Source organism: Hemiscyllium ocellatum, chromosome 1, assembly GCF_020745735.1.
Source record: "Hemiscyllium ocellatum isolate sHemOce1 chromosome 1, sHemOce1.pat.X.cur, whole genome shotgun sequence".
Classification (NCBI taxonomy): domain Eukaryota; kingdom Metazoa; phylum Chordata; class Chondrichthyes; order Orectolobiformes; family Hemiscylliidae; genus Hemiscyllium; species Hemiscyllium ocellatum.
This window is the reverse complement of record NC_083401.1, coordinates 14,299,117-14,316,002: the sequence shown is the minus strand read 5'-3', so window position 1 is coordinate 14,316,002 and position 16,886 is coordinate 14,299,117. Positions and strand designations below refer to the sequence as shown.

General features: G+C 43.0%; 1 protein-coding gene across 2 annotated transcripts in view; it reads right to left on the bottom strand.

Annotated features, from left to right (window-relative positions):
* sema4f (sema domain, immunoglobulin domain (Ig), transmembrane domain (TM) and short cytoplasmic domain, (semaphorin) 4F) overlaps nucleotides 1–16,886 on the bottom strand; it is a 234,365-nt gene that overhangs the window by 3,843 nt on the left and 213,636 nt on the right. For both annotated transcript variants that reach the window (XM_060837263.1, XM_060837356.1), the window contains exons 11-13: nucleotides 12,506–12,615; nucleotides 9,261–9,424; nucleotides 1,627–1,658 (exon numbers count right to left, since the gene is read on the bottom strand). In XM_060837263.1, coding sequence (XP_060693246.1) covers nucleotides 1,627–1,658; nucleotides 9,261–9,424; nucleotides 12,506–12,615 — 306 coding nt within the window. The remainder of the gene's footprint in view (nucleotides 1–1,626; nucleotides 1,659–9,260; nucleotides 9,425–12,505; nucleotides 12,616–16,886) is intronic.

Here is a 16,886-nt window from a genome sequence, read left to right as displayed (position 1 = left end):
TGTTCCTGTTGTGGCAACGCACGATCGTCTACGGTTCAGCAGCATGGACACAAGGATCTGAAGTGGAGAAGCTGAGCTAGAAGTGGAAACTATTCCAAAGACTAACTAACTTTATTGAGATAAAAGGGCGTAAGATGAACATTACTGTTTTCTTTTTCTAGCTTTATATTCAATCTTTTCTGTGTTTTGAAATGACGCCAAAGATTGGCCACACTAAACACTAAATCAGTTAATGTTTGCCTATCCTGATTGTATTGACTGTGTGTGGAGTTGGGGGTTTGAAGGGGTACAGTTTAAGTTACATAAATTAAAAATCCTTTCCCTTCACTACACTTGTTAAAGTTATGCATGTTTCAATAAATAGAATTTTGCGTTATCATTATGGAAGCAGCCAGTATGAATTGCTTCAGTCCTGAGTAGCAGTCAGTCAAATGAATTAGATATCTTGGGATTTCATATATTTACACATTGTGAAAGAGCTTGTGGTACAGAGGGCTGTGATTAAAGTTGAACCCTTCCCAGTTATGACCCTTATGCTGTGAGGAGTACGTCAGTGTTACGATTTAAAGGGAGTTGAAAAGCTGTTAAAAGATATTTGGAGAGGTACAAGGGCAGGAAATGTTCAGAGGGATATGGCTAAATGCAGGCAATTGACATGGATGAATTGCGCCAAAGGGTCTGTTTCCATGCTGTATGACTCTATGACTCTGTCTTGGACTCATCAGAATGAGGACACAAGGAATAGATTTGAATAAAGAAATACCATTTTGTTCAAATCTGTTTCTTGTGTTGTATTTTTGAAAAGTATTAGACATAAGCTTCAAGTTATTGTGGCCTTTTAGCAAATTTTAAGTTGTGTACTACCAAACAATTATTTAAAAACAGAATGGCAAAATATTATTGAAACAGTGTTAGATTAAGAAATGTTGATGTACGAAGGGGATCTGGATGTCCTCACACACCAGTCAAGCGAGTATACAGATGCAACAAGCAGTTAGGAGAGCAAATGGTATGTTGGCTTTGAATGGAAGAGCATTTGAGTGCAGGGTTAAGGTTTTGATATCCTTACCCAAGAACAGATATTGCCAGACTGATTTCTAGCGTGGTAGGTTTCTTGTATGAAGAAAGCTTACGTTAACTAGACCTGCACCCAGTTTACAAGATTGACAGGGGATCCCATTAAACATATCAAATTCTGACAAGGTTGAATGCAGGAATGATGTTTCCCCTAGCTGAGGGATCCAGTACAAGGCTCTTGGTTTATGCTGCTATGAGTAGAAATTTCTTCTCTAATAGTGTGGTCAACCTGTGGAATTCTTTACTGCAGAAGTCAGCGGAGATCAAGCCACAAAATATGTTTATGAAAGAAACAGACAGATTTCAAGAGGCAAATGGCATCAGTGAGTATGGAAAGACTGCAGGAGTATGACATTGAGATAGAGGATCCGCCCTTATCATGTTTGAATGACAGAGTTAACTCGATGGGCTGAATGGCCGACATCTGCTCCTATTTTCTCTCCTTTTATGTGCTACAGTCACATTAATAGCATCAGGAGAGAGGTGGGAGGTGGAAAGATGTTGAAAATCAGATAGGCATATAAGGGTTGAATGTCTTAACAAACATACCTTTCTCAGTTTTACATGGATCTTGCAGATTCCTAAATGGAGGAAACAAAATTATTTTGGTTTTTGAAAGCTCAGAAAATCCTTGAAGCAATAATTATCATCTGTTTTAAAAAATAATTACTATTACTGGCGAGGTTGTAGCATAGTGATAATGTCACTGGACTAGCGATCCAGATCCCCAGGTTAAAGCTCTGGGAACATGGGTTTGAATCCCATCAAGGCAAATGGTGAAATTTCAATTCAACAATAAAGATCTGGAATTAAAAATTAAACCAAATGGCAACCACTTTCAACTGTTGTTTAAAAATCACTTGGTTCACTAACGGCCTTCATTCGTCCCCAGACTGGCCGACATGTGGTTGGTCCTTTATTGCCCTCTGGACAATTTGAGTCGGGCAATAAATGCTGGCCTGTTCAGCAATTCCCAAATTAAATAAACAAATTTTTAAAAAATATATAACTTGCTGAAGTATTCTAGCTTTTTGTTTTGCTTTAAGGAGGTGCAGTAAAGGTATGAATACAGTTAACAAGATTCAATTATATATGCACACAAAGGCATTTATGATGAAAAGTAAACATGTAGTGTGTACAGTTTGAAATTTTGCAATACATTTTTGATAGATAATTTGATTAAACAGCATTCATTCTAACACAACATCTGAACCCTGCAGGAGCTCACGGTTACTGTTGCACAAACATTCCACATTGAAACAGGAAACTCTGAAAAGTTACAGCACAGAAAAAGCCATTCAGCCCTTCATATTTATAGCAGCTTAATTATAAAGTTTCAGTCGTAACTATGAAGTCTCAGAATTTGTCTTACTACCTGTACATTGCTGGGCACTGCAGGTGTAAGAATGCTGTCTCTGTTCCACTGTGTGGGCCTTCCCTCCCTTGATACATAAACTTTTCTTGCCCTATTTGAGTTTAGATTAGATTACCTACTGTGTGGAAACAGGCTCTTCGGCCCAACCAGTCCACACCGATCCTCCGAAGAGTAACCCATCCAGACCCATTTCCCTCTGACTACTGAACCTAACACGATGGACAATTTAGCATGGCCAATTCACCTGACCTACACATCTTTGGATTGTGGGAGGAAACCAAAGCACCCAGAGGAAACCCACGCAGACACGGGGAGAATGTACAGACAGTCGCCTGAGGCTGGAATCAAGCCTGGGACCCTGGTGCTGTGAGGCAGCAGTACTAACCACTGAGCCACCGTTAAGGTGGGTTAATCTTAAGTCCAACTATTATGGCTTCTGGCAATTGTATCATCTCTAGTGTGCGATGGCATATACTAACAGATACAAAGAGGAGGTCATCCATGCACTGCAATAACACTCCTCCTGACACTCTGACTTCCTCTATTGCTTAAGTCATATACCAGTGAAAGGTACAGGGCTATTGGAGACCCTTGGGGCACCCTCATCCAATACTGATTCTCCCATACTTTAATAATAAATTTAGATTGTGAAGCCTCATCTATGATTATCAGGAGAACACAGGAACATGAGTAGGGCATTCATTCCTTGGGCCTGTTCCGCCTATCGATGAGATCATGGCTGATCTCTGGCCTAACTCCTCAGTTCTGCCAACTCTGGCTCATATCCCATAATACCTTTACTTAACAAATACTTATTCATCTCAGATTTAAAATTAACAACAGATCTGGCATCCACTGCTGTTTGTGGAAGAGAGTTCCAATCCTTTCATCACCCTTATTAGGTAGAGGTGCTTCCTAACATTTCTCTTGAATAGTTCTGGCCCTTAATTTTACAATCTCCAACCAGTGGAAATAATTTAACTTTATTTACTTTGTCTTTTCCTGTTAATATATTTTGAAGATTTTGATCAGATCACCCCCTTACCTGCTAAATTCTTGAAAAGCAGGCCTATTTTGTATAATCTCTGCTCATAACTTAACGTCCGAAATCCTGGTAAACCTATGTTGTACTCCCTCAACGCCAATGTATCCTCACTAAGGCGGGATGTCCAGCTGTGCTCCCTGTACTCCAACGGGGATGTATGACATCAGCATAATTTCTGCATCCTTATACTCCAGTCTTCGAGATATAAAGGCTAACAATTCAACAGCTTCCTTATTTTCTGCACCTATTCATGATATTTTAAAGACCTATGTACCTGAGTCCCCAAGTCTCTTTGGACATTCACTATAATCATCCCATCTAGAAAATACCCTGATCTATCCTTTCTTGATCCAAAATGTATAACCGTACATTTGACTATATCCACTCTAACCAGGCTCTCGGGATTCTGTAAATTTCAATGAGATTCCCTCTCAATCCTTTTTAACTCTATCGAGTACAGACCCAGAGTCCTCAACTGGTCCTCTAATGAGAAGCCTTTCAACCCAAACATAATTCTTGGAAACTTCCTCTGGACCCCCTCCAACACCAGGAAATCCTTTCTTCGATAGCAGGCCCAATAAACTGCTCGCAATATTTCTAAAGCAGCCTGACCAGAGCCTGACACAGCCTCAGCAATACATCTTTGTCCCCTTGAAATGAATGCATTTGCCTTCCTAACTCCACCTGAAAATCCATGTTAACTTTCAAAGAATACTGAATCAAGTCTCTTTATGCTTCAGATCTTGAAAACCTTTCTCCAAGAAAAGAGTCTATGCCTCTATTCTTCCCAAAGTGCAGTTTCCCACACTCTATTCCATCGCCACTTCCTTGCCCAGTCTCCTAGCCTGTCCAAGTCCATCTGCAGCCTGCTTGCTTCCTCAACTCTGCCTGTCCCTCCCTTTGTGCCACCTGCAAACTTAACAATGCCCTCAGTTCCTTCATCCCAATAATTAATATATAATAAGAATGGTGTTGTCCAACCATTAACCCCTGAGGAACTCTACTAGTCATAAGTTGCCATCTTGTAAAAGACTGCTTTATCCCTAAACTCTGCCTCCTGCCAGCAGCACCTTGTAAAAGGCCTTCTGGAAATCCAAATAGATCACGTCCACTGCTTCTCCTTTGTCTAACGTGCTTGTTACCTCCTCTAAGAATTCTAACAGAATTGTCAGGCAGGAACTCCCCTTGACGAAGTTGTGTTGACTTAGCCTTATTTTACCATGCATTTCCAAGTACATAGAAAAATACAGCGCAGTACAGGCTCTTCGGCCCTCGATGTTGCGCCGACCGAAGCCTATCTAACCTACACTAGTCCAATAACCTCCATATGCTTGTCCAATGCCCGCTTAAATGACCATAAAGAGGGAGAGTCCACCACTGTTACTGGCAGGGCATTCCATGAACTCACAACCCTCTGAGTAAAAAATCTACCCCTAACATCTGTCCTATACCTACCACCCCTTAATTTAAAGCTGTGTCCCTTAGTAACAGCTGACTCCATTAGCGGAAAAAGGTTCTCACTGTCAACCCTATCTAAACCCCTAATCATCTTGTACACCTCTATCAAATCTCCCCTAAACCTTCTTTTCTCCAATGAGAACAGCCCCAAGTGCCTCAGCCTTTCCTCATACGATCTTCCTACCATGCCAGGCAACATCCTGGTAAACCTCCTCTGCACTCGTTCCAATGCCTCCACATCCTTCCTATAGTATGGCGACCAAACCTGCACACAATACTCCAGATGAGGCCGCACCAGAGTCTTATACAACTGCAACATGACCTCAGGACTCCGGAACTCAATTCCTCTACCAAAAAAGCCCAGTACACCATATGCCTTCTTCACAGTACTTCATAATTTCATCCTTTGTAATGAAATTTATAGTCTTGCCAACAACCGAGAGGTTTGGATAACCAGCCTATGATTTCTTGTCTTCTGCCTCCCTCCCATCTTAAACAGGGGTATTATATTAGTCATCTTCCAGTCTTCTGGGTCTGTCCCTCACTCTGGTGATTCCTGAAAGATCACCACCAATGTCTCTACAATCTCCTTCTACCAGGGGATCTCTGGGGTATGTGCCAAAGGATCTCTATTTGGACACTGGATTCCAACATCTCAGTTCATGCTTTAAGGACACTGGTCACATGCACCTCCACCCCAATACCATGGACACTGGCATCTGACATGTACCAGCCTCTCACAACCCTTAAAGCACTTTTCCAATGCACTTACAGATTGCTCCAGCGTTTTGGCAATGTGCCTCAGACTGCAACTCTCATTGTAATGCTGCAGCAAGGAAATTATATTCTCAGGGACTGTTCTTGTAAACCTCCTCTGGACCCCCTCCGATACCAGCTAGGACTAGGCTGCAACTTCAGACCACATGCTGATCATGTTTACCTGCTCAGCCTACTTGGATACTCAGCATTCCTGCCTTTTCATACCCTTCCTCTAAGCAAGAGATACCAGGCTCAGAGCACTGCTGTGTTATGGTGCCATTTAGCACAGTCACAAAGCCAGACAACTTAAAATGGTTGTCAACAGTCCTCAGTCAAGTCAAGGGAGAAAGTCTTTTGGTCAGGGGATTTCGAGCGGACTAAGTCAAGGGCAGCCTCTGATACCTCCAGGAGCTTGGTCACAGTCAGTAAGCCACTCAGGATGGTCATAGCTTAGATGCTTTCCACAAAAGGGGTGAAGAGCCAGAGATCAGGCAAGGTTTGTGCGAAGATTTGTAGCTCGGGTGCTCGTTGTTGTGGTTCTGTTCGCCGAGCTGGAAGTTTTTGTTGCAAACGTTTCGTCCCCCAGCTAGGAGACATCATCAGTGCTCTGGAGCCTCCTGCGAAGCGCTTCTTTGATGTTTCTTCCGGTATTTATAGTGGTCTGTCCTTGCAGCTTCCGGGTGTCAGTTTCAGCTGTCCGCTGTAGTGGTTGGTATATTGGGTCCAGGTCGATGTGTTTGTTGATGGAGTTTGTGGATGAATGCCATGCCTCTAGGAATTCCCTGGCTGTTCTCTGTCTGGCTTGCCCTATGATAGTAGTGTTTTCCCAGTCGAATTCATGTTGCTTGTTGTCTGAGTGTGTGGCTACTGGGGATAGCTGGTCGTGTCGTTTCGTGGCTAGTTGATGTTCATGTATGCAGATTGTTAGCTGTCTTCCTGTCTGTCCTATATAGTGTTTAGTGCAGTCCTTGCATGGTATTTTGTAAACTACATTAGTTTTGCTCATGTTGGGTATCGGGTCCTTTGTTCTAGTAAGTTGTTGTCTGAGCGTGGCTGTTGGTTTGTGTGCCGTTATGAGTCCTAAGGGTCGCAGTAGTCTGGCTGTCAGTTCTGAAACGCTCCTGATGTATGGTAGTGTGGCTAGTCCTTTTGGTTGTGGCATGTCCTCGTTCCGTGGTCTGTCTCTTAGGCATCTGTTGATAAAGTTGCGCGGGTATCCGTTTTTGGCGAATACCTTGTATAGGTGTTCCTCTTCCTCTTTTTGCAGTTCTGGTGTACTGCAGTGTGTTGTGGCTCTTTTGAATAGTGTCCTGATGCAGCTTCGTTTGTGTGTGTTGGGGTGGTTACTTACATAGTTTAGGACTTGGTCTGTGTGTGTTGTTTTCCTGTGTACCCTTGTGGTGAATTCTCCATTCGGTGTTCTCTGTACTATCACGTCTAGGAATGGGAGTTGGCTATCCTTTTCTTCTTCTCTCGTGAATCGGATTCCTGTGAGTGTGGCGTTGATGATCCGGTGTGTTTTTTCTATTTCCATGTTTTTGATGATTACAAGAGATCAGGCAGCTCATCACCCATTCTGACTCTTTCTGCTCTAATGGGGACTGTTTACCTCTAACCACCTGAAGGAGCATTGGTCTGAAAGCTAGTGCTTTCAAATAAATCTGTTGGATTATAACCTGGTGTTGTGTGATTTTTAACTTTATTTTCTGCACTTATTCATGATATTTTAAAGACCTATGTACCTGAGTCCCCAAGTCTCTTTGGACATTCACTATATTCATCCCATCTAGAAAATACCCTGATCTATCCTTTCTTGATCCAAAATGTATAACCGTACATTTGACTACATCCACTCTAACCAGGCTCTCGGGACTCTAAATTTCAATGAGATTCCCTCTCCTCCTTCTAAACAAGGAGTACAGTCCCAGAGTCCTCAACTGCTCCTCTAAAGACAAGCTTTTCAACACAAGGATCATTCTTGTAAACCTCCTCTGGACCCCCTCCAAGGTAGGTATTAAGAGAGATGAAATGGGTAGAACAGTTGTAATTTATGGATCAGGTGGGAGCAATAGTGACAGTTGCAGCCTTGGTGGGAAGTTAGTCTAGTTGCAGAGAGAGACTGGGTGTGAAGTATCAGAGAGAGAGGATGGTGGCATTCACTCTACTGAAGTGGAGACAATCAATGACCTTCTTCCTATATTAACATGCATTATTCCAGATGGCTGAGACTGCACTGACCTAGGTATTAACCCTTGGACTAGGCAGATTTCAGCAGTACCACCTATCCACTATTTCCCTTAGTTTCTTCTCTCTCCAGAAAAGCAGCTGTCATTGACATTTCTGTAGTTCTCCCTGCCCTGGTGTAATTCAATCATAGAATCCTGACAGTATGGAAACAGGCCAACAAGTCTGCACCAACCCTCCAAAGAGAAACCCACCCAGGCCCTTTCCCCTACCACTCTACATTTACTTGTAATTAATGCATCTAACCTACACATCCCTGAACCCAATGGACCCAACCCTATCGTGCCTCACGTAAGTGTAGAATGCCTCAGGGTTTTCCTTAATACTACCCACTAAAGATTTTTCATGCCTTCTTCTAGCTCATTGGTCCATTCTTCAGTTCCTTGCTGGCTACCTTGTAACCCTCTACAGCCCTATCTGATCCTTGCTTCCTCAACCTTAAGTAAGCTTCCTTCTTCCTGACTAGATGTTCGATGTCCCTTGTCACCCAAAGTTCTTTCACCCTACCATCCCTTCCTTGTCTCAGTGGGACAACCTATCCAGCACTATTAGCAAGTGCTCCCGAAACAAGCTCCACATTTCTGTCGTGCATTATTCCGAGAACATCTGTTCCCAATTTAGGCACCCCAGTTCTTGTCTAGTGGCATTGTAATTCCCCGTGCCACAATTAAATACTTTCCCATACTGTCTGCTCCTATCCCTCTCCATGACTATAGTATATGTCATGGAGCTGTGATCACAATCACTGAAATGCTCTACCAATAGAGATCTGACACCTGGCTTAGCTCATTGCCAAGCATCAAATCTAACATGGCCTCCCCTCTAGTTGGTCTAACTACTTATTGAGTCAGGAATCCCTCCTGGACACATCTGACAAAAACTGCTCAATCCAAACTATTTGAACTCAGGAAGTTCCAACCAATATTAGAGAAGTTGAAGTTAGCCATGACAACAACCCAGTTATTTCTGCACCTTTCCAAAATCTGCCTCCCAATCTGCTCCTCCGTGTCTCTGTTGCTACTGGAGGGTCTGTAGAAAACTCCCAATCAAGTGACTGCTCCTTTCCCGTTTCTGACTTCCACCCATACTGACTCTGTAGACAAACCCTCCCTGATGACCTCCCTTTCTGCAGCTGTGATACTCTCCCTTATTAGCAATGCCACGCCCCACCTCTTTTACCTTCCCCCCCAATTCCTTTTAAACCCTGGAACATCTAACAACCATTCCAGTCCCTGTGATATCCAAGTCTCCGTAATGGCCACAACGTCATAGAGAAGATCCAAGTTCTCCATTAATACTCACCAATGAGCTGTTTTGTTCCTGGATTGAACACATTCCAATTTTTGCACATCCCAGTCACAAGACGGATCCCTGGCCAAAAGGCAGCCCTCACAATGGGAATACCTGCTGCAGTTTACAGCTGGAAGCTGAACCACCAAGTTTTGTGATCCAACGTAGACAAATTCCTGAAAGAAATTATCCCCATCAGCAACAAATTCACTCAGGTTTTTTTTCAATAACCTATTTCCTCATAAAGCTCTTCTACCAAGACATAAGAAATTTCAAAAGGTGAGTGAACAAGAAACAAAAGGGCACAAAGACAGTTTTTTGTAATTCATTCATGGGACGTGGATGTCACGGGTTGGGTCAGCATTTATTTCCCATCTCTCAATGCCCTTGAGAAAGCAGAGGAGAGCAGCTTCTCAAAGTGCTATAGTCTACCTGCTGTGTACTGAATTATGAGGAGGGACTAGAATCTAATAAAGAGAAATCAAGAACTGGCAGTTTTTTTAAAGAAAAAATCTTTAATGGGATGTGAATATTATTATCAAGGCTAGCATTTGTCATTTACCACTGAGTGCCCCTGCGATAGTAAGATTGAGCTCCCTTTTTGAAACATGTACGATGTAGCTACAACCACAGTGTGGTTAGGAAGGGACTTACAAGATTTGACCCAACAACAGAGCTGCCCATGTCCTTCTGGGAGGTAGAGGTCATGGGTGCGGTAAGTGCTGTTTAATAAGCTTTGGAGAGCCGTCACAGTGCATACTGCTGCCATTGTGCATTGATCATGGAGGGCACCTACATATGTACATAAATGAGGACTTTTGAATCACAGTAAGTTATTAGGATAGAAAATGAGACAGAGCAGCCAGTCCAGAGACTTCCAAAATCACTCTGCACCTCTTTGAACTTCTTGAACTGCTGTGTGGTGAAGCTACTCCCAGACTGCTGTTTGGAAGGCAGCCTGGATGGTTCCACAGAGGCAGCAGCGTGGCTAGAGTCAGCCGGTCTATGAAGCCTGGGGCTGAACTCTGCTTCTGCATGGAGTGGGCCCCTGGTGGGTGCATGGTGTGAACAGCAGGACTCTGACAATGGCAATGGCATGGTCTGGGAAGCCCAGAGCAGGATTTTGGTGGTGGTAATGGCATAGTCTGGTGAAACCCAGAGCAGGAGTTTGGCAGTGGCATGGCATGGGCTGGTTATTTAAGTTATTTTAAGTTAATATTTGGCAAAGGTAAACACTTTTCACTGTATTTTATATTGAATACATGTGACAATAAATGATTCAATTCAATAATGGCCTAAGCTCCACATTCTTGCTTCTTGCGTATAACCGCAGCTCTATATTCTCACATATTCCCTCTAACTGCAGCTCCAGTTTCATGCCTATTCCCTATCACCACAGGACAAAAGAGGAGGTTCTGTTTCATCAGTTTGTAGAGCTGGGTACCAAAGTTTATAATAATAGACATTGTTACCTGAGCCATGTGCAAGTTGCCATAAGGTAAATCAGATTAGAAAGATGAATGCATGGCTCAAACACTGGTGTGGGAGAAGTAGATTAAAACTGGTCCTGGGTAACATTGAATCTATACTGATGGGATAGTCTCCACCATGCAGTCCACTGGGGCCAGAGCTCTTACCAATCGCATAATAAGGGAAGCAGAGAAGCATTTAAACCGAATAGTATGGATAAGGGATCAAATTTGACAAGATGCATTGATACACTTTTATGAAGTGAATTTAAATTCTACCCACTGCTATGGTCCATGAGAATTCATGTCCCTAGAGTATTAGCCTGGACCGCTGGATTACTAGCTCAGTTGCATTGCTCCCACGGCACTGTGTACCATTGCAGTGGTTGAAGAAGCTGACTCACGGGCTCAATGGCAATCCATGCTTGCTTTGCCAGAGATTTGCATACTCCATAAAACAAAAAGAAGAAGCTCGGATTGCTCTCCTTAGAGATATGAGATTTATTAGAGGACTTCACATTTTGAGCTATCTACCCAAAACAGATACACAAGAAGTGTAACCATAAATAGAAGGATCGAGAACCACTAGAGAGGTTTAGATTAGATTAGACTTACAGTGTGGAAACAGGCCCTTCGGCCCAACAAGTCCACACCGACCCGCCGAAGCGCAACCCACCCATACCACTACATTTACCCCTTACCTAACACTATGGGCAATTTAGCATGGCCAATTCACCTGACCCGCACATCTTTGTGACTGTGGGAGGAAACCGGAGCACCCGGAGGAAACCCACGCAGACACGGGGAGAACATGCAAACTCCACACAGTCAGTCGCCTGAGTCGGGAATTGAACCCGGGTCTACAGGCGCTGTGAGGCAGCAGTGCTAACCACTGTGCCACCGTGCCGCCCACAAAGGTTCTTTGTAAGGAAACAGAAAAATAATCTGATGAAAGAGAAATTGAAGGGCCATGGGGAAAAGTTAGTGGAGCGAGCTAAGTTGTTTCAGAAGAGAGCTAGCACAGATTGAATAGACCGAATTGTTGACCTAAAAGAAGATTTTTTTTTCCCTGAGGGCATCACTGGCTCGGGCAGCATTTATTGCTCACTCCATAGCACAGTGAACCAACTACATTGCTATAGGTCAGAGTCACATGTCGTTTCCTTCCCTAAAGGACATTAGTGAACCAGATGGGTATTTCTGACAATCAACAATAGATTCACGTACATCATCAGAATTTAAAAAAAGTTCCACCATCTTCCTCCAAGTTCAGAGGTATGGATACTATCGATATGCAACTTATTCAATTTCTTTGACTATTCACATGGTTAAATTTTTAAAACCTGTTTAGACATGTTTTAATACTTCTGTACTGCAGGAGACATTTGAACTCAACCTCCTAGTTCAGATATACGGACACGACCACCGTGCCACAAAAGCCCAACCTGTAGCTATTCTATGATTCAACAATGTCATTACCAATTAAAGATGGAGGATACTGAAGGGCAGGAGATATCAAGACTCATCGTGTAGTCTCTAAATTCATGGTTCAAAACAAAATTAATGATTTTGAGATTATCAAATGGACTGCAGCATTTCAAGAAGACAGCACACAAACAGGCCATCATGGATAATTACAGTGACCCAGTCTGCCACTCGCAATCTCATAAATGAACGATCCTTTAAAAAACAATCAACTTGATCCAGAAGTTAATGTTCAAATAAAGCAAGTTCAAAGTGAAGCCACACCTTAAGAGTAATGGTTTTGGCATTTACTGTATTCCTTACCTGATGTAGAGCAATGTTCAGAACTTTCTCAGCTGGCTTGAAGATTGCATAGTCCTCCACTACATGGGTTTTAGAGCCACTTCTAATTGCTTTATGCAAATGTCCAGATTCTATAACAAACAAGGATACAACTTTCTCAAGTAAATCACAATTTCAGATACAGTATTTGAACAATTTAATAAGTGACATATGGTGAGCATTATATTCTTCCAAGTGACTATGCATCTCAAAGCATTAACAGCTTTACCCTCTCTTAAGAAACAATGGTGCAACATCAGCTAACACATTGTGTCCAACTTTGGGCACTTCAGGAATAATAGGAAGGCAGAAATAATTTATAAGAATGATTCCAGGGATGAGGGATATCCAATTAATTGTTTTATTCACTCATGGCATGTGGGTGTCGTATGCATTTATTGCTCATCTTTTATTGCCACTGGCTGGGGCAGTCCAAAGACAACCACATTGCTACGGGTCTGGAGTCGCATATGGGCCAGACCAGATAAGGACAGCAGCTTTTCTTTCTGAAGGACATTAGTAACCTAGATGAGTGTTTTCAAAACAATTAACAATGGCCACCATTTGGCTAGCAGCTTTGCGTAGATTCAGATTTTGACATCAACCATTGTAGGATTTACACCTATGTTGCCAAAGCATTAGCGTGACCCTGTGGATTACTAGTCCAGTGGCTATATCACCACACCAATGCATCCCCTGTATGAAACAATTAAAGAAGCTAGCATTGTTCTTGCCAGAAAAGACAGAATATTTGATAGAAGTGTTCAAATGATAAGAGATCGAAACAGAGTATGTGAGACAGAAAATGTTCTTTTGGTGAGAAAGGTCAAGACCAGAGGGAACAGGTCAAAGACCTGAAAAATTAACTCTCTTTTCTCTCCAATCTGCTATCAGACTTCTGCCCTTTCTGTTTTTATATACAGCAGAGATTTAAAGTAAGTGACAGAGAACCAAGAATGATAGGCATTATGTATGTACTTGGGTGCCTGTGCCCCTTTAAGACAGTGGGTTAGGTAACCCAGAGGCAGAAGTAGAACAAAGTCTAAGATTGACTGTGGAGCTGAGAGGATGCACAATAAAATATTCCCTGTTCAAGTTTACTTTGTATTCTATTCAAGTTTCTGGTAAACCACAAACTAGCAACCGGCGACAAGGATGTGACCTGGGCCACAAACTGTGTGCAAACACCATTTTTTTTTGTCAGCAGGAAAGATATCACCTGGACTTTGAAAACGGTGCAGGATTGTGGAGATAATATTGAGGGAAATGCTTGTGAGGGGACTTGGGCTGCAGTCAGTCAGTGCCAGGGAAGAACGGTATGCACCGAGGAGTGGGCTGAGAGCTACAGTCCTAAGGGAACCCAGGCCGATGACTGAAGAGCGGAGTATTCAACCTGGAGCTTACCAAAGCCATCTCAGAGAGTGGTCGCAAGAGATAATGCGTTGAGTGTGATGTCAGGGAAGACTGGTATCTTAATACAGTTGGTGAGGGAGTGGTTGACATGGCGACCATTCACCGAGGGGACTGAGGCTGTGAATGTCTATTAGATGCGAAGTTCCAAATCACACAACACCAGGTTATAGTCCAATAGGTTTAATTGGAAGATTAATGTGTGATTTGGAACTTTGTACACCCCAGTTCAACATCGGCATATCCATATTAGACTTGAGTGGTGGGATAAATTCTTGCCAGCGAGAAAAAACAAATTTACGGGCCCATTTGGAGGGATGGGACTATTTAATGAAGAAACTGAAAGTCCAATGCTGTACATGGAATGTTTTGTTGCGTATTTAAAGACAAATAAAGTGGCTGAACATGTAATAGTACCAGTTTTTTACTGTTGGCAACAAGACCATCATGATTCTAAGGAGTCTGGGGCAACCAGAGAAGACCGTAGACAGTACATACCAAGCACCATGCAAAGTGTTGGGGAGTTATGTTGCAGCAATGCCACTGATGATCAAGGATGTTTCTGTTTTTATAAACAGGTACAACACAAAGGAGAGCCCATCGCCCAATTTGTGCTTACCCTAGAGGTTAGTGGAACATTGTGAATTCAGAGGGTTCCTCCAGGATGCCTTGTGGAACTGTTTGATAATGGCCTTTGACACAAAGCCATCCAACAGAAGCTACTAACAAGGTGAGATTTAGATTTCAATTTCAAGGCAGCTTTCAAACCTGCTATCTCAGTGGAGTTGGCCAATAGTGAAACAACACATTGAGTGAAGATGCCCAGATGCACAAAACAGCAGAAACTCAGCAAAAACAGCAGTGTCAACTGTAGAATGCAAGTTGGCAAGAGTGGCCACAAGGAGTCAAATGTGTTGGATTTGAGATGCCTAGGTGTAAGTGGCTATGTGGCCAAAATTGCCAATTACAACTCAAGCAAGAAAATGGTTGTTTAAAGGACACTATTCAGAGGTCAAGGCATAAGGAACATGCTGCCAACCAGTAGTAGACCAGGAGTCAGCCAGATCTGCAGGAGAAGCAGAAAGCCCAGAATCAGCAGAATTCCAGTTAAACAACTTGTAGGTACAGGGTGAGGTGGATCTTTTCTGGGATATTCCCAAATTAGAGGGGAAGATTGTAAAGATGGAGTGAATATGGGCTCAGTTGTGTCTCTGATTCGTGAATCAATATATAGGGAAAAGTTATTGGCACTGCCATTGAAGCCTGCTATGGACATACATGGAACAAGTGGTTGACATAAGTAGGGAAGATATGTTGGGTAGGCTACAGGTTATTAAGGTAGACAAATCCCCAGGACTGGATGGAATCTATCCCAGGTTGCTGACGGAGGCGAGAAAGGAAATTGCTGGGGTCCTGACTGACATCTTTGTAGCATCCTTAAACACAGGTGAGGTGCTGGAAGACTGGAGGGTTGCTCATATTGTCTCCCTGGACAAGAAGGGTAGTAGGGATATTCCAGATAACTGCAGACCACTGAGCCTGATGTCAGTGGTGGGAAAGTTGCTGGAGAAGGTACTGAGGGATAAAATCATTTATATTTGGAAAAGAATGGGCTTATCAGCGATAGGCAACTGGTTTTGTGAGGGGGATATCGTCCCTTACTAACTTAATAGAGTTCTTTGAGTTAGTGACCAAGTTGATAGATGAAGGAAGGGCTGCAGATGTCATATACATGGACTTTAGTAAGGTGTTTGATAAGGTTCCCTGTGGTAAACTAATGAAGAAAGTGAAGTCACATGGTGTGCAGGGTGTTCTAGCTAGGTGGATAAAGAACTGGTCGAACAACAGGAAACAGAGAGTAGTAGTTGAAGGGAGTTTCTCAAAATGGAGAAAGGTGATCAGTGGTGTTCCACAGGGGTCAGTGTTGGGGCTGCTGTTGTTTGTGATGTGCATAAATGATCTGGAAGAGGGCACTGTTGGTATGATCAGCAAGTTTGTAGATAACACGAAGATTAGTGGAGTAGCAGAAAGCATAGGGGACTGTCAAAGAATACAGGAGAATATAGATAGACTGGAGAGTTGGGCAGAGAAGTGGCAGATGGAGGCAAATGTGAGGTGATGCATTTTAGGAAGTCTAATTCTAAAGCGAATTATACAGTAAACAGAAGAGCCTTGGGAAAAATTGAGCAGAAAGATCGGGAGTTCAGGTCCATTGTACCCTGAAGGTTGCTGCACAGATGGATAGAGTGGTCAAGAAGGCATATGGTATGCTTACCTTCACTGGATGGGGTATTGAGTATAAGAGTTGGCAGGTCATGTTAAAATTGCACAAGACATTGGTTTGGCCGCATTTAGAATACTGTGTACAGTTCTGGTCGCCACATTACCAAAAGGAATTGGATGCTTTGGAGAGAGTGCAGAGAAGGTTTACAAGGATGTTGCCTGGTATGGAAGGTGCTAGCTATGAAGAGAGGTTGAGTATGTTAGGATTGTTTTCATTAGAAAAAAAGGAGATTGAGGGGAGACCTGATTAAGGTCTACAAAATCATGAAGGGTATAGACAGGGTAGATAGAGATACGTTTTTCCCCAGGATGAAGGATTCAATAGCGAGAGGTCACGCTTTCAAGGTGAGAGGTGAATAGTTAAAGGGGGATACACGTGGCAAGTACTTTACACAGAGGGTGGTGTGTGTCTGGAATGCATTGCCAGCAGAGGTAGTAGAGGCAGGCATGATAGATTCATGAAAGATGCATCTGGACAGATGCATGAGTAGGTGGGGAGCAGAGGAATACAGATGCTTAGGAATTGGGTAACAGGTTTGGACAGTGGATTTGGATGGGTTTAGGCTTGGAGGGCCGAAGGGCCTGTTCCTGGGCTGTAAACTTTCTTTGTTCTTTGGTGCCACTGAAGGGCTATGTACTGGTACAAGTATAGCTAAGGGACCAGTTGCAG